The sequence below is a fragment of the Pteropus vampyrus genome, unplaced genomic scaffold (assembly GCF_000151845.1).
Source record: "Pteropus vampyrus isolate Shadow unplaced genomic scaffold, Pvam_2.0 Scaffold1, whole genome shotgun sequence".
NCBI classification, from domain to species: Eukaryota; Metazoa; Chordata; class Mammalia; order Chiroptera; family Pteropodidae; genus Pteropus; species Pteropus vampyrus.
The window spans coordinates 35,512,089-35,536,209 of record NW_011888782.1 but is presented as its reverse complement, the minus strand read 5'-3'; the positions used below and the strand labels follow the sequence as shown (position 1 = coordinate 35,536,209).

The 24,121-nt window shown below is 32.2% G+C and overlaps 1 protein-coding gene and 1 pseudogene across 2 annotated transcripts in view; both read right to left on the bottom strand.

The window, feature by feature from the left end:
- Window positions 1-4,602: 4,602 nt before the first annotated feature.
- On the bottom strand, window positions 4,603-4,720 carry LOC111736702 (annotated as a pseudogene).
- Window positions 4,721-12,165: 7,445 nt separating this feature from the next.
- The window catches only part of CIP2A (cell proliferation regulating inhibitor of protein phosphatase 2A), a 35,952-nt gene continuing 23,996 nt past the window's right edge, over window positions 12,166-24,121 (bottom strand). For both annotated transcript variants that reach the window (XM_023527100.1, XM_011382652.2), the window contains exons 14-21: window positions 22,673-22,868; window positions 22,127-22,201; window positions 21,927-22,037; window positions 19,120-19,316; window positions 16,555-16,668; window positions 16,238-16,320; window positions 15,425-15,564; window positions 12,166-14,381 (exon numbers count right to left, since the gene is read on the bottom strand). In XM_023527100.1, coding sequence (XP_023382868.1) covers window positions 14,211-14,381; window positions 15,425-15,564; window positions 16,238-16,320; window positions 16,555-16,668; window positions 19,120-19,316; window positions 21,927-22,037; window positions 22,127-22,201; window positions 22,673-22,868 — 1,087 coding nt within the window. In that variant the 3' untranslated portion in view covers window positions 12,166-14,210. The remainder of the gene's footprint in view (window positions 14,382-15,424; window positions 15,565-16,237; window positions 16,321-16,554; window positions 16,669-19,119; window positions 19,317-21,926; window positions 22,038-22,126; window positions 22,202-22,672; window positions 22,869-24,121) is intronic.

Genomic DNA, 24,121 nt, shown 5'->3' with positions numbered 1-24,121 from the left:
TTTAAACTAAAAATAGAAACTTATTTAATCTTATAAAGCACTTCTTAAAAAAACCTTCTATCACCTACATTTAATGGTGAAATGTTAACATCATACCCTTCAAGACTGAGATGATAAAAATGTCCATTCAATGCAACATTTTATTGGAGGTCTTAAAAATAAATAGTGACGAAGTACAATAAAGTGACAAAGAAATGAAAAGTATAAGGATTGGAAAGAAAGAAAGCTCATTTTTTTTTTTTTGCAGAAAATTTGACGTATGTAAAAATTCAAAAGAGTAGAAAAATTATGAGTTTAGCAAGTTGGCTGGACCCAAGGTTAATATACAAAAATTAACTGCTTGAATAGCTACAAATTTGGGAAATGAAAAAAAATTTTTAAATCTCATGTTGAGTGAGAGATACAAATAAATACATACTTGGTGACTCTATTTATATTAAGTTTAAAACCAGATAAATCTAGGCTGTAGTTGGTAGCACTATAGTATTTAATGTTTCAGGAAAAGAGAATGATAGAGAGAATGAGAAAGGACTTTCAACTTGGGTATTGGTCACTAGTGTTTTGCTTTGTTAAATATCATGGAATAACATGTTAAGTTTTGTGCACTTTTCTAGATGTGTATGTTCTTCACAATAAAAAAAAATCTGTTTTAAAGTGAGAAATTATATATTAATAGAAAAATAATAAAGTAATAAATGCATCCAAGAGCAGATTCTTTGAAATACATTAATAAACTTCTGATTGATAAAAAGCAGAATAAAAAGTGAAAAGGTCAAATACATAAAATTGGAAAAGATAACTGGGTGATAATTATAGATCTACAGGAAATTAAAAGCATTATCAAGACATTTCTTTGTTCAAATATATGCGAAACAATCGAAAATCTGGAATTAAAATAAATTATATTTTTAGTAAAATGTAAATTATTAAAATAATTCAGAAATAGAGAAAAAATCTGAATCAATTGATATAGAAAAAATACAGAAAGTCATCATGGCATTAACCCCTTCCCCTTCAATAAAACACACCACACTTAGATGGTTTTATAGGTCAATTTTATTAAATCTTTGAGAAACATAAAACTCCTATTCTTCTTAAATTATATAGGAGCATAAAAAAATCAGTAAAACATTCTTAATTTTTTTTTATTAAGCTAGAATGACACCAAACCCTGACCAAGAATGCACATGAGCGCAAATTATAACCCATCATACTTATGATTGTCATCGCAAAAATTCTAAATAAAATATTACCAGAAAGCATTAATACATTTAAAATTTTTCCATTACTAAATTCTCTTTGAGAAATTTAAGGAATACTTTGACTAAACTGTTTAGTTTTTTTCTAAGGCACATGGTAGATTTTTTTCCCTATCTTCTTGTAGTTCGATGTGGCCATATGATTTGCATTAGTCAATAAAGTGGGAGCCAAGGAGATGTGTGTCACTTCCAGGTGGAAGGTTTAAAAGTCAGTGGCTGACTTGCCATGCTCTCTGTCCCTCCACTATAGAAACTCTCAACGTGCCAGATGATGGCTGTTCCATAAGCCTGAGTCTGGGAGTAAGGAAAACATGGAGTCTCTATGACATATAGCACGAGCAAGAAATAAACCATAATCTTTTAAGTTACTGAGATTTTGAGTTTGTTGATTACTGCAGCATAAACTAGCTCATACTGAATGATAAATATTAATAAGAAAAAAACTCATGTTATCTGTTATAGATGCCCAAAATATAAAATTTTGTATCTATTTTGATACAATCGATTTCATTTTGATAAAATTTTTTAACTTAGTTTCAAGTATACATAGGTTAGACATCTATATAGTTCATAAAACGATCCCTCAAATTGCGCCCTCCCTTCCTCCCCTCACCCTCCACCTAGCCAACGTATTAATGCTAACTGCATTCCCTATGCCGTGCTCCCCATCCCCAGGACCATGCATCAGCTATTAATTTGTACTTCTTTAGCCCTTCACCCCATTCTCCCAGCCCCCCAAACCCTCTCTCCTCTATCACCAAATTGTCCACTATATTTGTGAGCCTGTTTTTGATTAGTTTGTTCTTTTTATCCCTTAGATTCCGCATGTAAGTGAAATCATGTAGTGTTTATCTTTCTCTGACTTAAAACACATTCAAGGTCCATCAAAACAATATCTTTTTTCATCCCCTTTCTTAAAACATGTAGGGGTCTCGTTTTCTTATTCTTTCAGCCACTCTATCTTTTGGTTGGAACACTTAATTTTTTTCCCTTTAAGGTACTTAGTGATAGGAATGTAGTTATTACCATTCTTTATTCCTGGTTTTGATACGTTTTTTCTTCTTAAAGTCCGTCGAACATTTCCTGTTAATACTGGCTTGGTGGTGATAAATTCCTTTAGCTTATTTTTGTCTGGGAAGCTTTTTATCTGTCCTTCAACTCTAAATGATAACTTTGCTGGATAAATTATTCTTGGTTGTAGATCCTGGGTCTTCATCCTGTTGAATGTTTTGCTAAGCCTTTCTGTCCTGCATAGTTTCTTTTGAGAAATCAGCTGCCAGTTGTATGGGTGCTCCCTTGTAATTATTTTTCTCTTGCTGCTTTTAATATTCTTTGTATTTAACCTTTGGCATTTTAATTATGTGTCTTGGTGTGGAGCTCTTTGGATCCCTGATTTTTGGAATTCTCTGAGCTTCCTGGGGTTTTATGTCCATTCCCTTCACCAGGTTAGGGAGTTTTCCATCATTATTTCTTCAAACAGCTGTTCAACATCTTGATTTTCTTCAGTTACGCCAATCAGACGAATATTTGCACCCTTAATAGTGTCCCATATCTCCCTTAAATTATTTTTATAGTCTTGGCATCTTTTTTTCTTGCCATTCTGATCGAGTGTCCTGATTGGCTTTCATGTCCTTTAGATAAGGCATTTGATTCTCTTCTTTATTCACTTTTTTTATTCCATTTAATATACTTCTCATCTCAGAGAAAGTGTTCATTTCAGATTGGTTCCCTTTTATAATTTCCATTTTTATGTTTTTTCTCTTTAAGTTCTCTACACTTCCCAAAAGTTCATTGAGCATCTTTATAACCAGTGTTTTAAACGCTGCATCTGTTAGATTACTTGACTCTATTATATCTGAATTTCTATTCTGTTCTCCATATGGTTTCTGTTTGCCTTCCCATTTTGGCTGCCTTTCCGTGTCTGTTTCTATGTGTTAAGCAAAGCTCCTGTCTCTTGGTCTTATTAGTGTGGATTTGTGAAGTAGGTGTCCAGTGGCACAGTCCTGAGAGGGGTTCAGTTGCAGACTAAACTTAGCTCAGGCCTCTACTCCTCTGGGGCCACCTGTTAAGATTTAGCAAGCAATCCACAGATACTGTGCTTATAGTTGCCTCAAAAAGCCATACCAGAAACCAAGGCCAACTAACTCCTCCAGTGTCTCAGCAAGAAACACCTGACTTGCTGAGTATACACCTGGATGTGGCTTGGGTGAGGCCTGAGTTGGGGTAGGCAGGGTTTCAAGAAATCCTCTGGGTGGAGCAACCTCTGTTATACAGTTTGATGACGTTACAGCTATGGTGGTGCTGCTTCTGGCACACTGGTGGGAACAATGGATACTGCTGGCGCTTCTGTACCAAGTATCTCACCTTGGCCCTCACACCGACAATGTCTCCCTGTAAGTCCCTGGTGCCCCCCGCGCACAGTTGAACAGGCACTGGTGCTCAGAGTGAGCAGGTCCGTCACTGTGAAAAAACGCTCATGGACGTGGCCCCTTTAAGAGGCGTCTGCTGCTGCCACTGCCACTGCCGCAGCCTGCATCTCACTCAGATGTTGGGGACCAGGCAGCCCTGCGTCCTTGCTCCGTTCTAACTTCTGCCATTGCAGGGCGCTTTCTTGGATTTCTCCCTAGTTGTAAGGCTTGTTCGTCTAGATCCCAGGTGATTTTTTCTTGCTGCTGCTCCTTGTTTCCGTCACAACTTTGATTTGGTCGCCAGAGGGATGAACAGAGCCTCTATCATCCATGCCATTTTTTTCTCTCTCCAAAAATTTTTAATTAAAACATATATATCTTAATTCAAAAGTTAGCATCACGTTTAACTGGAAAACACTAGAAGTATTTCCATTAAAGCCAGGAATGAACAAGCTAAGTCCTTTATTACTATATTTTTAAAAATTGAACTGAATAAGAGAAAGAAGTACATGATTAAAAGTTGGAAATAAAGATGTGAAACTTTCTTAAAGATGAAATAAATGGTTAATTATTATTTAAAGTAGTTTTGAGGTCTCCTGCTTTGTTTTGGGTAAATTCAGTAGTGGTTTGGGTATAAAACATAACACTGCTTATAGAAAGTTTCTATATATAAACATATATAAATCCATGTGTATGTTATATGAATATATATCAGAGAATATAATGGATAAAGAGATGACAGAAAGTTAAATTTTAACAATATATAAAAACTATATACAAATAAAACATTATCAAAGGTCATAAAAGACTTGAACCCATGGAAAGGCATATCATGTTTGAGAAAAGATGATTTAACATTAGAGATGTCAATTATCTCTAATCTATAAATCTAATATTATACAAGCAAAAATGTCACCCACTTTTTTTTTTTTTAATGCCTACAGCACCTGGCATTCCTAGGTGGTCTCCTATCCAAGTACTAACCAGGCCTGACCCTGCTTACTTCCGAGATCAGACGGGATCGGGCTTGTTCAGGGTGTCGTGGCCGTAGACACACCCGCTTTTTTTTTAACTAGACAAGATGATTCTAAAATACTATGGAAAAATAAAAGAACAAGTATATTTGGGAAAATTCTCAAAAAATGATAAGTTCTATAGACTATTAAAACATTATCAACCTGCAATAACAAAAATTAAGAATTTAAAATGAAAAAAATTATGCATAGACAAAGGTACACATAAAGTCAAAAGTCAGTCAACTAAGTGGGAAAAAAATTTGCAACTTTTATCATAGGTAACTGTAAATTTACTTACTACAGCCTACATCTCAATAACATGAACAACCTGAGAAAAACTAGAAAGGGATTAAATAGTTCACAGAAAACAGAAATATACAATTTTTACATGTATGGCAGCCATAAAAAGTTTAATACCATAATGGTGGATTAATTTTGATTATAATACAATAAGAATGTGGAGAAACAAACATTGCTGGTGGGGTATTTCACACACATTTGGTCCAAGTAATTCTACATCAAATGATATCTGTATAAGGATATTAATTTTGGAGTCTTCATTATAGCAAAAGATAAAAAATAATGCATTTATTAATGAGTTTAATAAACAATGGTATATCTATCAGTGACATATTATGAAATTGTCAAAAATATCAAGAAGTTCTATGTGTACTGATATCCTAGAACATTTTCCTGAGAAAGGAAAGGTATAAAAATATATATACATATACAATGTTTTCATTTCTGTAACCCATCAAAAACATATATGCATATACATCTTTGTATGCACTTCTGTTTAAGGCTACATTAAGAAACTGGTAACAAGTCAGTGGTTTTGTGGAGGGGAACTAGATGGCTAAGAGAGAGGAGTAAAAGGAAATAATTACCAACATATACTTTTTACTTTTTTTACATTTAAGAAGTAGACATTTTTTTGTTAGTATAGTTTTAGATTTAGAGAATAATTAAGCTGATAGAGTTCTATATACCCACCCTAACCCCGGCACCTCTATATTACCTTGCATTTGTGTGGTATGTTTACTACAATTAGTAAACCAATATTGATATATTAACCATAGCCCACAATTTACATTAAGGTTCATTCTTTGTGTTGCAGTTCCATAAGTTTTGACAAATGAATGTCTTGTACCATTACAGTGTCATACAAAATAGTTTAATTGCCCTAAAAATCCCCTATGTCCTACCTGTTTCTGTATTCCCATCTATCCCCTCAGCACCACCGAGCAACTCGTTTTTATTGCTATAGTTTTGACTTTTCCAAATGTCATATAATTGAATCATACAGTATGTAGGCTTCTCAGACTGGCTTCTTTCATTTAGCAATATGTATTTACATTTTCCAATGTCTTCATGGCTTAAAAGCTCATTTTTTATTGTTGAATAATATTGCATTGTCTGGATATAACAGTTTATTAAATCACTTGTTTGTGGTTTATAAATTTTATACATTGTTGGACTCAATTTGCTAATTTTTGTTGAGAATTTTTGTATTTGTTTGAGATATTGGTCTGCAGCTTTCCTTTCTTGTATTATCTAATTTTGGTATTAGGGTAATGATGGCCTCATAGAATGATACAAAGTGATAAATCTGCTTCCATTTTCTAGAAGAGATTGTAGAGAATTTATATCATTCTCTTAAATGTTTGATAAAATTCACCAGTGAACCCATCTTGGCCTGATGCTTTGTTTTGGAAAACTAGTAATTATTAATTTCCTCGATATAGTCCTATTCAGATTATCCATTTCTCCTTGTGTGAATTTTAGTAGCTTGTCTTTCAAGAAATTGGTCCATTTCATCTAAATTATCAAATTCATGAGTATAGAGATGTTCATAATATTTTTTTTTAGATCCTTTTCTTATTCATGGGATCAGTAGTAACCACTCTTTCATTTAATGGGCCTGTGTCCCTGGGTTGTAACCTTTACAAGTTCTTCTCAGCCTTTTTTTTTTTTTCCCTTAGGTGAGACTTTAAGGCTAAAAGCTATTGGAGTTAGGTAATTTCCCTTCCTCCAAGTCTGATAAGGCTCTGGAGTTTTCCCCTTGTTGGGTAGGCCTTTGTTATAAAGAATATTTTGGGCTTATTTCAAAAGGGTTACTTTCCCACTCACCCTGGCCAAAAACGAAGGGAGTTTTCTCTGATCTTCACAATGAGAACCTGTATTCATCTGTCTCTGCAGTTTTCGAGGTGGTGGTTAGTCCTGTGACCTCAGTTCTCTGATGGAGCTAAGAAAAGGCACTGGTTTTTCAGTTTGTTCAGCTTTTTTCTTAGAGTGAGGGGAGGAGAGACAACCTAAGCTTTTTACATGTCAGAGCGAAACTGGAAGTCCACATTTTTCTTAAATTTTAAATTTTGCACCATGTGCTTATATAATCTATTCCTCATTCCCACTTGTTCCCCCAAAATAGAATCTCGCTCATAGTTATTAAAATTAAGGTGATGGGACAGATCCAAGGGACATAAATACATTTGACTAATATGTAATCATCACTGAACTAACCTTATGAAGAAACGCAGGCCCTGGAAAAATTAACAGAATAATAACCAGAAGTTAAATTCCCACCCAAGCATCATAGCAAACAAATTATTTTACTACTTGGATCAATTCACAACATCAATAACTTGAGTCTCTTATTCAGATTAGAAGCTCAAAGATAGAAGCAATTTGAGCGATGGCTTCAATTAATCTAATCTCAAGCGTATTTGCATGAAATGCCGTTCAGACTAAATAGTTCAGGGTGACCTTGCTTAAAGTATTTTTAAACAGCCAGCCTTAAACATCTATTACCATGTTCTTTCTCCTTTTGATTCTATAAAAATTTAACATTTTGTAACCCTTCCTTTATATTATAAATAAAGGGAGTATATTTTCATATCTCTGTAAACACAATGCATAAATCTTTACTTTGGGGTACATAACCCTAAATATTTTTGGACTTCTGAAAAAAGACTAATGTGAAAATCACATTTCTAAATAGAAATATTAACATAGAATAGGAAAATTCTAATTTATATTAAGTGGAAAATCAGTAAGGCTATTACAAATATGTGGCTTAAGTAACCAAATACCTTTTTAAAGCTTGTTTGCTTTATGTCCATAAATCTGTCAAAAAAGCTAGGAATATAACAGGATTCAAGTCCTAGACATATTTTGTTATTAAAATTTGGTAAACTTTTCTTAACTATGCCTTTCCCTCATAATTTGTTACAAAAAATAAAAAAAAATGTACAACTTCATAACGAATTTTATATAGAAAAGGGTATGACATCCAACAGAAGGCTGATTTAAGTATGAAAAATTCTTCTTTCAATGAGAAAAGCTGCTTAATAGAAATAAATTAAGTATAAAAGTAACCAAGACTAGCTTTAGTCAATAAAATTGTTATCCCGGGTGTAGACAGTAATAATTTGAAGATTAGAATTGAAGATTTAACTCCTAGTCCTAACCTCACACCCTACACTATCCTTGAAAATGCAGAATCTTTATTGTTAATTTTACTTTCTACAATTGGCCACAGGTTTGATAGGATAAATGAGAAACCAAGGACAAAGGAATAAAGGTTTCTATTCCATTCCTCCAAGAGAGATAAACACTTACTGAGAAACTATTAAAAGCTGTTTTTGTTTGTTTTTAAAATATAACTACTGTGGAGTATGTATTATCCTCATTTTATAGATGAAACTTTCTTTAGGTAGAGCCAGAAATTAATTATACGTAGTTATAAAACTCATGCTTTAAAACATGGTTTTAAAAGTTAAAGTAATATTTAAATTTTTAGAATGCGAATAAACAACAAAATCAAACGTAATTTAATTGCTCAAAGGCAACAACTTGTGGACGAAAAGGGGTTCTATGGAAAGTAACCTCACAGGGTGATCTGATCATAAATTCCTAACTAGGCAGGTCATGGTGGGCAATCATACCCCAGGCATATAACTTCTTTAGTAACAGGTTCATATTTGCCTTTAGCAAGCGTTGCCCATTGTTTTTGTGGATCTAGGTTAACACACCTTTGAAATGCCTTTTTCAAAACCCTAAGGAGCATAAGAGAGCACACTATCCTATAATCTAATCCCTACCTTGCTCCTCTCACCTTCATGTAATCTTCCTTATCTTCTCTCAAGTTCAAATGCATAAAAGAAACTGCAAAACTGTCATTCTGCAGAGGATCTGAGACCTAGCTTTCTGGCAAATGTCATTTTGGCTCAAATAAATTCTGATAAAAATTCTTTACAGATTTGGACATTTCTTACGTCAAGACAAAGCTTATAGTTTATTACACATGTATGCATATATATCTATACACCTATATCTTAAAATAAAGATATATGAACATTTACAAATAGTCTGGTTTCCTGCTTTTCCCACTTAACACACCAGGAATCTTTCCATGTACTCACATATTTCAGTCTTTCTTAAAAGGCTGCATGCTCTTCTATTATATGACTATAATTGATTTACCAATCACCAATTGCTGTATATATATCGTTTCCAATCTTGTGCCACAGGAACAGTGTTATCTAAAGCTTAGTACCTAAATTTTAGTCCTTATTAACCTTAAGATAAATTCCTAGAAGTGAAATTGTCTGTTTTTTTACATACCAGTTTGTATTTGAATAATGAGGCCTCTTTTCTGAAAATGCAATATAAAGTTTAAGTATATTTTTGAAATATTAGGGGCCTGGGTCACTTCTTTAAGAATACTTTCAGCTCTAACATGTTCTGATTAACTGTGGGTATTATACAAATTACTTGGTAGTAGTTAATACTAGTCTTGTGGGTAAATGAAAACCCTGCCTAATTGAGCATAAACAGTGTTGTCTTTTCCTAGGGCTAATCATAAGCCTTTTTATTTGAAGTTTGAGAAGAGCATAGGCTACTCTAATACATTGTATCTTTTGGCTCTTCAAGATAAGTGAAATGAAATATAACTCTTAGAATAACAGTGTAGATAATGTAGCAAAGAGAATCATGTTCACTACTAAATCCTTGCCAAATGCTTAGCTACTTAGTGGAAAATTAGTTTTTAATAACATAATGAAACTGTAACCCAACCTACTCTATTGATTGAAAATATTACTCTCTTATGCAGCACTAGCTGGACCTTACATAAAAAGCCCTTTGCTATGTATCCTAGAATTATCTAGCCTTTTTTGAGATACCAAGAGCAAATAAACACCAGGTTCTTAGGGAATTATATAATGAAAAAAGTGTATTGAGTTGGGAAGAAAGATATTTCTCAGATTTAATGAATTTTATGAAGGACTGTATTGTAGCTCAATGTGCAAAAAACTGGGTTCTGAGAATTATGGCACCTCTTGTTCATGGTGATAATTAAGTTTTTCTCTAGGGTATTTTTGAAATGTTTAGATGAACACAAGCATAAACAAAACAGGCCTTACAGAGTCTTTGAATGACAGGAAGAAAATCAATTAGCTACAGAATGCTGAACACAATAAGACTATAAGATTTCAAGGTGATTTGCAGAGTCAAAGGAATCCATGAATTTTTTATATTTATGTTTCCTCTCAATTTATGGATTACAGAAGCATACAATTATAAATACTTATCAGGCTCATTACCGACATTATAAAAATTAAATAAATTACCTACTTTTTAAAGGTATAGGTCATATATTTTATTTATTTTTTAAAAAAACTATCTTGAATGTAAACTCAGGGAATGTTGAAAATATACAGTTTTTTAATTTAAAAGACTTACTTATCTTTATGGGTAATATGTATTTAATATTTATTGGTGATCATTGACAGACTAAGGCAAGTGATTCCCCCCACCCCCCAAAAAATCTTACGATCTAAATGAGCAATTCTAAAATTAGGGGGTTTGAAAAGGACAATAATTTCCAAAGGGCCCTGTGGCTTGAAAAAATATTCACTATACTTAACATACCTACTACTTTTCTTAAACTACATAAAATCTCAAATTCTTGACTTGTGAAAATATACACATAAAAAAGTACATTCTCTATTAATTGTAAAACTGTAAGTACTACATTTTAATTTTGTCAATGGTGTAATAAATGATGCAATTTAGATTGCTATTCACGGTATATCATAATATTACCAAAATGTTCAATCTTCTCCCATTAAGTCAAAGAAAATAACCATTTGGCAACCATCAGAGTAATAACTGCATCAAGCAAGAATTATCAATGGATGCTAGAACTTGTGGGTGAAAGTCAAAACAGGTTATTTGCAGTTTCCCCACAAGTTACTTATTATTTCTAAAGGGAAAAATAGTAACGTTACATTGAAGACACTAGTTATTGCCTGCAAAGAGGTAAATATATTATGATGTTGGGAACCAGGGTATTTCGATATACTTGTTTAAAACAAAAATTATAACATTATCTTGGGGGTTAGTATATATAAGATATATGTGTCAACTATAGCATAAAGAATGAAGAGAGGATAAATAGATAAAATTGAAGCTTTCTACATTTTATATTAAGTGGTACAATATTAACTCCACAGAGACTGTGAAAGTTAAGGACTCATATGTCAAAATAGATACAAAAACAAGATTCAACTATAATTGTCTACAAGTTCATGTCATTTATATATAAAGACATAGGTTGGTTTTTATGTAAGGTCCAGAAATAAACTGATAGAAAAAGAGACCAACAAAAAGGCTGGAGTGGCTATAGTAATATGAGACAAGATTACCAAAGATAGAGACTTCTTTGTGATAAAAGGGCCAATTAATTAGTGAGAGATAACATCCAATAGGAAAGCTCCAACTGTTTCTGTAAATAAAATTTTTACTGGAAGAGCTATGACCCTGGACAAACATGCCCATTTATGTATGTACTGTCTATGGCTGCTTTCGTGCTACAACTGAGTAATTGTGATAGAGACCGTATGTCTCACAAAGACTAAATACTTATTACCTGGCCCTTTACTGACTTCTACAAAGAAGTTACAAACAGGACATGTGTTTGGTTCAGTAGTAGGTAAGCCAAGACAAAAGTTTTAAATATAATGAATAATTATATAAAAATAGAAAAAGAATCAAATTAAAATAAGGTTATGAGTTTTAAAGAATATACCTTGATTAGAGGTACCTATAACATATGTCAATGAGCTTCAGAAAGAAGCTGAAATTCAAACATATTTTCATTTAACTAACAATCTTAACTCAAGACAGACTCTTATTATATCCTTAACATAACATATCTTTTAAAACATATAGTAAACAAAACTAAAAGGGCACTAATCTAATAAATTCCTCTCAAATCAAAGCATTAAATTTAATGAGTATTTTTTTGCCCTGACATTAAATAAACAGTTTAGTATAAACTCCAATTAGCCAAATTTTTTAAGAGAAGTCTATATTTTATATTTGTTCCAGTGACAAATGTAAATGTTAAAAAGAACTGTGTTAAAGTACACTTGAATATAAATTCTTCATAGAAAAACTTTTAGAGAATTAAAACGATTCTAATATAATGATGCATTTATTTAGTTTTGTTTTTTCCATTAGGAAATGGACATGTACACACACAAAAATCATTCGTAAAACTCTGACTATGGTGTGACTGAAACTTGCTTAAAATCAATTTCTTTAAAAGAAAAACACATACACATACAGATACTTTTTAAAAAAATCTGAGGTACACTTACCCAAAAAGCAAAAAACAAACAAACAAAACCAACACACTAAGGTTAAGAAAAATAGGAACAATATGAAAGACGCTACAGAAAGACTAAGAAAAACAGAAAAAGTGGAGAATGATGATTAGTACTCACTTTTAAAACTGAAGTACAGCTTTTCTTCTTCAAAGAGATTAGAAACAACAGGTTAAAACTGTTGCATTAACAAAAGGCTGCAAAAAAATACATGTAGTCTCTGCCTATGTAGGCCTTTAAGAAAAGGCATATTGTGTGGTTTAAAATGTGTTCTTGGAAGACTAGATCTTCATTGTCCAGTAGGATGGCAATTAAAACTAAAATTAATTAAAATTAAATTTTTAAAAATTGAATTCTTCAGTTTCACTAGCCACATTTTAAGTCCTTAATAGCAACATGTAGTTAAAGGCTATACACTAAACAATGCAGACACAGAACATTTCCATCATCACAAAAAGTTCTGTTAGGCAGCACTGGGCCAGGCTCAGGTGTCTTGAGTGTCTAAATTATAAAGATGCTTTGGTTTTCCCTAGAGCTTTTGGTTCACTATTTGTTTACAACACTTTTTGTTTTTTATTTTACAGAGCCTTTTGTTCTTTAGTTATATGTATCCATTTAAGCTTTTTCATATTAAATTGATAATTCCTTCAGTTTTGCAAAAGAAATAGAATGTACTTCTTATAGAATAAGCAGCAATTTAAAATGTGTTAGCACAATGCTCTTTTAAAAATCTGCATAACTGAACAAAATGCATAGATATTTAAAACTATTATAGTTTGATATTAATGTAATTAATGAATTATGAAAAAATATATTTATGTTTAATGTCTAAACATAAATTTGAATATACTACAGTTGAAAAAGCAGTTCACCTGAGTCAAATGGAGATAAAAACAGTGAAAACACCAAGTAAAATTATTTGAACAGTCTAACAGTAAAATCAAGTAAAATATTGATATAAAAACACTTCTTAAACACTACTTAGAACATTTGATTCAAATGAAGAGTACTAAAAAATTCTCTTGTATTAAAGAAATACATAAAAAATATTTAGCCTATGCTTTAAAATTAAATGGCCCAATTAAAAACGATTTAAATAAAAGACAATACATTAAATGAAATATACATCAGAATTAACAACAAATAAATTTCTGAATATGTAGAAAGGGTAGAATCCAAGTTATCCCTACAAAAATCATAAATTCATAATTGAAATGATATGGGTGGGCCAACATGCAATATTTTAAAAAGAGTAAAACTAAAGCTATTTCATAAATAATACAAGTTATTAGTTTTAACATGACAAACAATGTTGTCATTTAAGTTATGTTCTAATTTTTATACATTATTCATTTTATATTCATTGCATTTTTATCAAATTTAGAACTTATACCATATATTTTACTGCATTTTAAATGCAGTAATAAAATTATTTTAAATTCACTGAGATTTTCTTTTGCTCTACCTTAGAGAAAATCTTCTCCAGCAGTATCATGCTTTCTCTTTTTACTAAATACATCTTTAATTTATTAATCTTTAAGACTGTTATATCAAAAAAGTTTGATTTTAAAATCTGAATAGTGACAAATGAGAATAAATTCAACAAGCAGAAGTGGAAAACAGAACGAAAAAAAACTTAGAAAAATCAATAATGGAGGTTAAGAATATTCTAATATAAGAACCAAAAAAAACTTTAAGCAATAAAAACCAAAAACAGGAAGTAAAACTTTAAGACCAAATAAAAACATGTATCAGATCAGGTTCTTTACTAAATAATTAGATAATAATTTGATATTCTTTTGGAGTCACAAATTACCTTCCCCACTTTTCCTCCCCCAGTAGATAAATACATAATGTCTATATACTGAGATTCACAGTTTCTGGATTTATTTTTCCACCACTTAAACTGTGGATCATTGCTATCATATGAGAGTGTTTATTCAACTCCTCTTGCTGAAGTTTCACCAGGGACTCTTTCTCTTCCAAACGACCTTCTAATTGGGCCTTTTGAACCTCTAGGGAGGAAGCCTAAGAAATTTGGGACAGGGGAGAGAAAAAAAACAACTTAGCATGTTTTCTCTTCACAGATATTTTAAGATATCCTTACTTTTTATTTGTAAGACAACCATTTCAAAAGACTCTATTACAAATATATTTTAGTTAACTAAATTATATGGTAAGTTTAAGATAAGTAATCGTACAATATAAATTGGGAAGACATGTTCAATTTGTCTTTTTAAGTCAATGCTAGTAGCTGAAATTTTGGAGATAATACTACATATTGACATTCAGAATTACTATTAAAATAACCACATTAAAGCAGAACCAGGAAATCTGTAAATGTGGGATGGAATTTTATGCCTCTTCCATCACTGATGCTTTGCAGTTGTTCAAATAGTCTTTTAATCCTGGTCTGTTCTCATCTTCTTGGTAGCAGATAGGCCAGAAAGCACTATTCATAGCTACCACACTCAAGCAACCAAGATAATGTAGAAACAGCAATGACTTAGATTCAGAATATGTAAGTCTACTGTTTCACTTAGCTAAGTGACTGTCCTTGAGCAAGTCACTTAACCCAAGACTCAGTTTTGTTTGTGGGCTGAAAATAAATAAATATTTACATATTTGTTAAAGTGAGAAGGATTAAGAAAAATGGGGGAAAAAAAAGAAAAATGTTTTGTAGAGTCTTTTGCAAATTATGAAGTTCTAAATAAATGTGAACTACTATTATTCTTACCATCCCATAAGCAGAGAGGGGCAGATATATACCTATATACAGCTACCTATATGTGACATCAAGAACTGGAACCCTTTTTTGTATTTCCTTGCCCACTTAAAAGCATTAAGTGCTGGCACACAGTATATATTTAATAAATGTTTGATGATTTTAGAAAATACAGGTTTTTACATTGTGAGAGTCATAACAAATAATAATCAAACCACTTTGAGATCCTAACATCTTCTAACAAAATTACTAAAGAAATAGACCATTAATTTATACTAATTCACTCTTTTCACAAAATAAACAACTTTTTCATTTTACTGCAAATGAAAACTCAACAGATGCTTACCTTAATGCTCAATTCTTTTCTTATCTGCTCTGTTCTGGTTAATTCTTTTCTAAGGATATCAATAGCTTCTTCCTTATCTTCCCTTTCTTTCTGTAAGACTTTAATCTTTTCCTCTTGTACTTTCGTTTTTTGTTGCAAGTCTTCAAATGAACAAACAAATAGTCAGCTATATGCTCAGAGGTCCTATACTAACTTACCCTGAAAAACTTTAGCTGTGTCATAAGAGCAAAAGAAAGACAACTAGGAAGATGAAGAAATATCTTGCTGGAAATAAGTTTTACAGTATTTCACGGAGGGGGAAAAAAAAAAGAACAACGACACATGAAACTCCTCCCCTATACCAGAATTCTATAGAAATAGCCAAATCTCCATGTCTTTCCTTCTTTCTCAGTTCTAAATATAATATATAGTAATGAGAAAGGCAATCTTCACAGCTTAAGGGTTAGAAGAGAAAAAGAGAGAGAAAACTATGAAAAATTATATAGGTAGATGGAAGATATCTGTGCTTTAAGGAAAGTGATTTAGAACAAAACATTTTGTGGTTCATTTCAGAGCTATCATTAAGAAGCTAGTAACTAAAAGTTAGCAGTGCCACCTGCTGTTATATTCCTTTAAAAAGTTTTATTTTAAAAAGGACAATCATTTCCTATAACTCCCAGTTAAACTAAACTGCTCTGTGAAATGTTATGGCAAGAGATAGAGAGCTGTTTAGGATGTGCTTTAAGGTTTTAAACTAATGAAGAACCAAATAAAAACCACTCATGCTTTGATTTTCTTCCAGCACAAGATGTGTGAAAATAAAAAGCTACTTACTTGCTAGTTTACATTCTCTGTCTACTAGTTGGTTCTGTACTTCTTTTCTCTGTTCTTCTCGCTCTATTAATTGGGCAACAGTTCTGCAGTTATAAAAAAAAAAATAGAAAATATCAATGAATCATATCGTTTTTCTCAACAAGTATTTTAAAATTTCCAAGAACAGTAATTATCTTTAAATTCTACTGAATGTTTTCTATATAAAATAAGTAAAAGTTGTATTAATTTTATCTGTAAAAAACCAATTTTCTGTATAAAGGAAATCATATTGTTTTTGAAAATTCCAAAATAATTAGAATAAATAACTAGAGATTTACTTTTCATTTTGTTGCTTGAGTGCTTCATTCAACTTTTTCACTGTCTCAATTTGTTTATTCAGAGAATCACATGTGATCTGTAAATCTTTATTCTTCTTTTCAGTTGTTTCATTCCTGAAAAGAGAGGGGGTGAATTGATATTTTTTGGAGGAAAACATATAATGAAGAAAAGAAACTAAGTATTTTCTTCACCTTTTTTCCTAATCGAATTGCATATCCTGCAGATAAGAAAAGGATTATGAACAAGCAGGACATAAACAAAGCTAGATCAACTCTAAAAGAGAATAAAGACATGTTTTAGCTGACTGAGGTGATAAAAATTACTATGAAATGAAAATGTGTGGGGCATTAACCTCATATTTATGGATATAGAGCTTTATTTTACAGATTACACTGCATTACAAAATTTGCTATAAAATACACACAACTATCTTTATAGTTAGGTCCAGAAATTGAAACTACTTCTGTAAAAGTCTGTCATCATTAATTAGCTGCTTAGGCATAATATATGTTTAATTAAAAATGTCAAGTTAATGAATAAAAATAGTTGAGGATTCTAAATTTCTCTTGTCACTTTAAAGCTCTGCATTTAATAGTCCTGCTTATTTACCTGCAAGGTAAATATAGACTTTCTAAAGTGATACTTTGATACCCAACTATCTTAAGTGTGAAAACGTTTTTTTTTTTGTTGTTGTTTTTTTTAAATAGAGTTTAGGCAGTGATTCCAGAGGAACTGCCTTGTACATCTTACTCCTCAAACCTTTGGAATGTTTGAATTGGGCAAAATTACGTTTAGACTGGGCCAAATCAACACTTGAAACACAGTTGTACTTCAAACAACTGTTTGCAAAGCTAACAAGAAAGAAGACAGCTTGATGACTGAATCAAAAATTAAAGACATTCTTTAGAATTAATACCACCATGTATAGCAGTAACTTAGCTTATTTGCATCTACAGCAATTCTTTCCTTCTATTCAGTAATTATTTCCCTTCTAATTCTCATAAAATCCCCTTGCCTTACTCCCTAATTGGAACACTATGTGGGTTTCTGCCTAAATCAATGCTTCCCAAGTAGCTATTTATTCTTTGTGATCTCAAATAAATGCTTGTTGCCTTTCATTTTGGCCGTTTAGGTTAATGTAAGCATATGTCCTTTTCACTTCACTAAGTACTAACATGAATAAAGTGGCAGCACCAGACAAATTTAACCGGCAGAAATGTTTTATTTGTCCCACACAGTTTCTTAAAAACAAAATTTTTGGTTCCTTTAGATAGTCCCTAACATTATAGATGAGCTTTCCCCAGTCAGTTTCATTTACTTGCTACCTACCTGGCCCCTCGAGGCAGGAATTTTACTTCCTGGCTCTTCAATCACTATCTGGAACATCAGCAGGTCCTAGAAATCCGTATTTCTCTTGGACCAGTTGCTTACTTTCTCTTACACCTTGACTTAACACTAACAGTTCACTTTATCAGGATTGCCTTGAACAATCAGACTTTGGAAAAAACTGTTGTTGGAAAATATCCAGTTTAGAAATCACTGTGTCATCACACATTTTCTAGATGTTATACATTCTCCATCCTTTGATTTTGTTGATAGGCCAATCAGTACATAAATATTACAAAGTTAAATTTTTCTATATCTCTATATTAACAGCATATAACAGTAGAAATTTTTTCAACTTTTAACCAATCTTCAAATATAAATTTTAAAAAAGAACAATTTAACTAGAATGTTTTTACTGTCTGGTAGAAGATATGTTAATTGTTCCTGGTTTTCCTTATAATTCAGAGGTTTTAAAATTGGCCTAAAAGATAAAAAAAGTTTGACAAGGGAGGGAAAAAGAATCGCTCTCATACTTGTGATAGTGGGAGTATAAATTAGTATAGCCTTTTTGGAGGGAAACGTGGCAATCGAAAATTTAAAACTTTTCAACTATCCTTTAACTGAGCAATGCACCTATAAAAATTTATTCTACATATATAGTCACACATATAAGTAAATTATATTCAATGACACTAAGAAGAAATACTGACTACAAATTTAGAGATCAGTTAAATACTGTTACCTAAATTTCCATGCTATTAGGCTGAATGATAGGAAAGTGTTAATTCAGCCATGTTTTACCTGTAGAAATGGCTAATTCATATGGTTAAACCAATATAAACTAAAACAACTAAGGTCATTCAACAATTATTTATGGATTGCCTAGATATGTACCAAGCACTGTTCTAGGCTCAAGGGATTTGCCAGTGAACTAAAACAAACAAAACTTGTCCTTGTGGTGCTAACATCCAGATGACTGTTGACTACGTGAATAAATGAAAGAAGTAGAGTCAACTGGAAAGAGATACAGAGACTTGTATTCTGTTTCTAACTTTGATACTGAGTTTGAGTGAGGAATACTTCATTTCACTATGATGTGTTTCTTGCTAACTACTTACCTTATGGTATTATCAGAATATATGTCTACTTAAAAAAGACTTTTAGGCCATAGAAAAGAAGTGATGTGTATTCATTCTAGATTCTAACCTTTCACAGAAACTTTTATTTTATTAATTTACCTCTGAAGAAGTTCCATGTAGGATTTTGTCAGTACTTCATGTTCTTCAGCCACAGACTCTAACTTCCTATTATGTTGAAAAAGATGCTCAATATCACTCTGGGCTCTTTCTGATTCAATCTGCTGTGACTTTAGCAACACACCAAGCTCTTCATTTTTTCTCTCAACTTCTCTCAACATACCAGCAAGTGTCCGTGCCTAAAAGAAAATGGAATAGACTTTTCAACTATTATTTATATAATATGCTCAGTTTCTACAACTTACAAGATTTATCAAATATGTAATAGGTTAGCATCTAACGGCTTATATGAAGATTTATTAGTCACATATACTTATTATTTAACTATTTCTAATAAAGCTGACACTCTTAAGTTTTTACTTAATAGATTTTTCTTAAAAAAAAAAAAATCTCAGTAAGACCCGAATCATGAAAATGAACACAATTATAATAACACAAAGGCAGTTCTCTACATACAGTACTCAATTAAAAGGATATGGTCCTTGGGTCTAGCCACCAACACTAAACCACAAAGTCTGCACATATCGGTTTACCCATATCAAGTAAGAATTAAGAATAACATCTTAATTTAAGCAACACTTAAAAAATTAAGCTAGCACAATCAGTGAACCTAGATTCAATATGAAAGTATTTGTGACATGAAACAACAAAGAAGCAGGGTAGTAACTAGAATAATTTTGCCCCCCAAAATAATACTTATTTAAAAATGCCAGATGAAAACCTAAGACCTTCTGTTTTTATGAGAGTCTGTAAAGCAGTAATACCAAATATTTACTGTTATTTTTATAAAAAGCCTTTTCAGTAATATGGATAAAACATTAAATCTTCCAATAAAATGTGAGGCGTGTCCAATAGACATAGAAAATAAGAATGTGCTATAAAAAGAGAAAAAATGATATTAATATCGCTAGTTTTCTTTATTGGAATTTATGATAAATTCAATGTATCATCTTCTTGTCACTGATTTTAATGCTTATTTCAAAAGTCAAACAACTTTATCATAACTCATTATAAATGAAATCATGTTTAGATTCCATTTGTATCTGCTGGGAATTTCATATTACCGAACAAAGTTCTCACCCATAATGTATATATATACATATATGTATATATGTACACACACACACACACACAGACACACACATACATGTGCACACGTGTGTGTGCATGTATAGCATAGTGTCAAACTTTCTAAACACTTACCATATGCCAAGGATTGTGCCGGGGCCTGAAGATATAGAAACAGACTTTGACCTCAAAGATGGGGGTGGAGTCATACAATTTTCCCATGGTGTGAGAAGTGTTATGTGAATGAAAAAGTAGTTCTTTAATATATCTGACAAGTCCAGTGACCAAAAGCAACCTCACAGGGTGATCAGATTATAAATTCCTAACTGGGCATGTCATCGTGGGTAGTCATACCCCAGGCACGTATCTTTTAGGTTTAAGTAAGCCCTGTCCACTGTTCTTGTGCATCTGGTTAATACACCTTTGAAATGGCAGAATAATCTTTTTCAGACCAATAAAGGAAACAAATAATCTTGTTAACTGTCCTGTGCTTTGTTTTCTCTCACTTTCATGTAATCTTCCTTATATTAAAGAAAACTGCAAAATTGTCATTCTCCAGAGCATTTGAGATCTTGCTTCCTAGCATTGTTGTTTGGCTCAAATAAACTCTTTTAAAAATTCTTCTCAGGTTAGGATGTTTCTTACGTCCATAGTTATAAAAAGGGAAGCACAAGGAAGATATATAGAGGAAGGATCAACTAACATGTAAAAAAGAAGAGCAGAGAAAGCTTACTGGGAAATAGAGGTATTTAAACTAAAATCTGGAGAATTATTAAGAGTTAGAGAGAAAAATGTGTTCCAGATATGGAACAGCAAGTGCAAGGACAGGGAAACATAAGAGTATGTCAAGTTTCATAAACTGCAAAGTAATATAATATGGTTGACTGCACAGGAAACAAGGAAATGTAGAATGAGTAGTAGTCAGACTCCTTGTATGCCAAAGTAAGAAATTTAAATTATTTTTTGAGCCACTGAAGAATGTTTAGCACAGGAGTGATAAGATCAGATTATTACCTCAAGGATTACTGTGGGGGGGAAAAAAAGGGAGAACTAAGTACAAAATAGGATGACTCTGGCAATATGTAGTGGATGGCTGAGAAGAGGGCACTAGACTACCAGTAGGAAGACAAAAAAGAAGCTCTGTTGTGATTCATATGAAAAATCAAAAGGATTTGATCTGGAGCAAATAGTGCAAAGAATAGCAACAAGACTCCTAATAAACAAACAAAAGAAAAAGAAACTCAGATACAGAAACTAACTGATGGTTGCCAGATGGGAGGGGGTTTGGAGGGATGGGTAAAAAAGATAAAAGGGATTAAGAAATGCAAATTGTCAGTTATGAAAATACTCACAGGGATGTGAAGTACAGCATAGGGAATATAGTCGATAATACTGTATTAACCATTACAGTATCAGACTTATTGGGGTGATCATTTTTAAGGTATATAAATGTCTAATCACTATGTTGTACAGCCAAAACTAATATAATACTGTAGGTCAACAGTATTGGGAAAAAAAAAATATACATTGGGGTGGAAGGAAAACCAGATGATGGCATAACCTAAATTACAAGGGAGAGGGTTTCAAGAAAAGGGAGTAGTTGTGTCAAATGCTGAGGAAAATTTACTTCAATCATAGCAACAGAGATATAACTAATATTTTGTACATGTTTTACTTCATTTATTTTTCTACTAATCAGATGTAATTTATATTATACACACCTCTGTCTCAGCTTGAGTTCTTTGACAGCGATATTGAGCAATCAGTCTATCGGCCTGTGCGAGGGCTAGAGCTTTTGCTTCCAAGAGATCTTGTAGTCTGCTTTCTTTGGACTATTAAATAAACATCATTAATCTTCATCATTTACCAGAAAACATCTATCAAAGCTTGTTACACATGGTTAAAATAAGCCTGTACTCACAGCTAATGTAGATAGTTTCATCTCATATACATCCATTATGTCGGATATTCTCACATCATTAATCTGATCCTTTACCTACGTTTTAACACAATAAAGTAAACAAATCAGAAAATTTTAACACTTGACAAAATAAGAAAATGCCTACTATAAAGCTAAATTAAAACTTAATAAGTTAGAAAGTAAAAAAAAAGTCATATCAGGCAGTTCACAAACATTTCACTAACATGGCTGTTGTAGAAGAATATTTGAGTAAAATCTGGAATTTTTGTGGGAATTTAAAATATATTCCTTAATATATTTTAATACTGAAGGTGTGGGGGAGGGTGGGCTGGATAGAAGACTAGGGAAAGAATGATAGCCGTGTTAAAATATAGGGATTTTATGGCTGATGTTTTCTTACTTTATTTCCTAACTTCTCAGAAAATTGTTACTTTTTGTTTCAATATTCAAATTTGCATCTAAAGTTGTTTAATGTTATAATCAGGGCTTATGTTTACTGATATGTACCCAGCAGAATCCCATTTATAATGCCTATTTATTACTCACCACCACTCCAGACTGAAGTTTTTCTATTAATTCCTCAATGTTCAATCCAGGAATTCTATCTTTCAAAAGTGGAGGAGTAAAACATTTTACTGATGTTGGAAAACTGTGATTTAATAATTGCAAAGGCATTCTTCTGGGCATATGTTCTGTTTCCTGCTGTCTATAGGCATTGTTTGCTGCTATACTTTCTCCAAGTCTAGATGAGAAGCAAAAAGAAAATGAAATAACTACATGAAAATAGAGCAAAAGTCAGAGTTAGTACAGAATCAGGGAATCTTTTAGAATGATTCTTTTTGGGAATAAGTCTTCAAATATTTTTGAAATAATCTTGGAGTCTATGACGAAGTAGGATTTTGGGAAATGTCCTAAATTTGCTAAAGGAAACTCTTTTCTACTTATAACTCTTCGTAGTGACAACACTTGCTTCTTAATGTTTAGAGGCACTAAAACTAGTTTGTGAGTGTGGATTATTTGTAAAAATTAAAGAAAATGTTAATGTTACGATAAGAACATTTTTCTTACCATGGGCAACATCACCTGGCCTTTACCTTTGTCCTTCACCCTTCCCCTTTCTCATTCAGTATATTCTCACCAATCTGATTTCCATTCTGTCCCTTCCATTTATCCCATATTATTCCTGTCTCAGGGCCTTTGTATAAGCTGTTACTTTACCTAGAACACTTTCTCACCAGATCTGCATAGTGTTGGCTCCTTCTTATTATCAGGTCTCAGTTTAAACTCACTTCCTCAGAGAAGTCCTCCACCCATAATGATGTGTATGTTATAAAGCTTATTTCTTTTAACTTGCTCCCAACTAGAATGTAAATAAACCTCATGACAGAAGGCTCTCTAATTCACTGTAATATTCAAAAATGCCTAGAAGAGAGCCTGGCACATAGGTAGCCCTCACCAGATGTTTGTTAAATGTTTAAATAAAATACACACACACACACACACACACACACACACACACACACAAATCTACCTATACCCACTCATCCATCTACCCAGCATATAATTTCACCTTATTAAACTAAGATAATGTAAAGAAAGGCATAAATAGATATAAATGGACACCTGAGATAGTGTCCAAAGAGAAAATTATACAACACAAGACAGATGACCAAGACACAGTACACTGGGAAGGCCTTGCATTCAAAGACAGAAAGAAGATGTGACTCTCACTTTCAGTAAAGTCGAAGATTTGCTTCATGTCAGAGTACCACAGCTGAAGCAAGCAAGCCACCACAAAATGAAGCAGCTTTACAGACCATTTCTATCTTGTGACTTGAGAAGCTCCCTATTTGTCCATTTATTTCTTAAAAAATATTTATTAAAAAAAAGTGAAAGGAATTTTGATTATATATTCTCTTATGTCTTATTTTCCATAGTTCTTTACCTCTTAATTTATGACTACTTAAAATACTAATTCTGACAAATGAGTTAGCT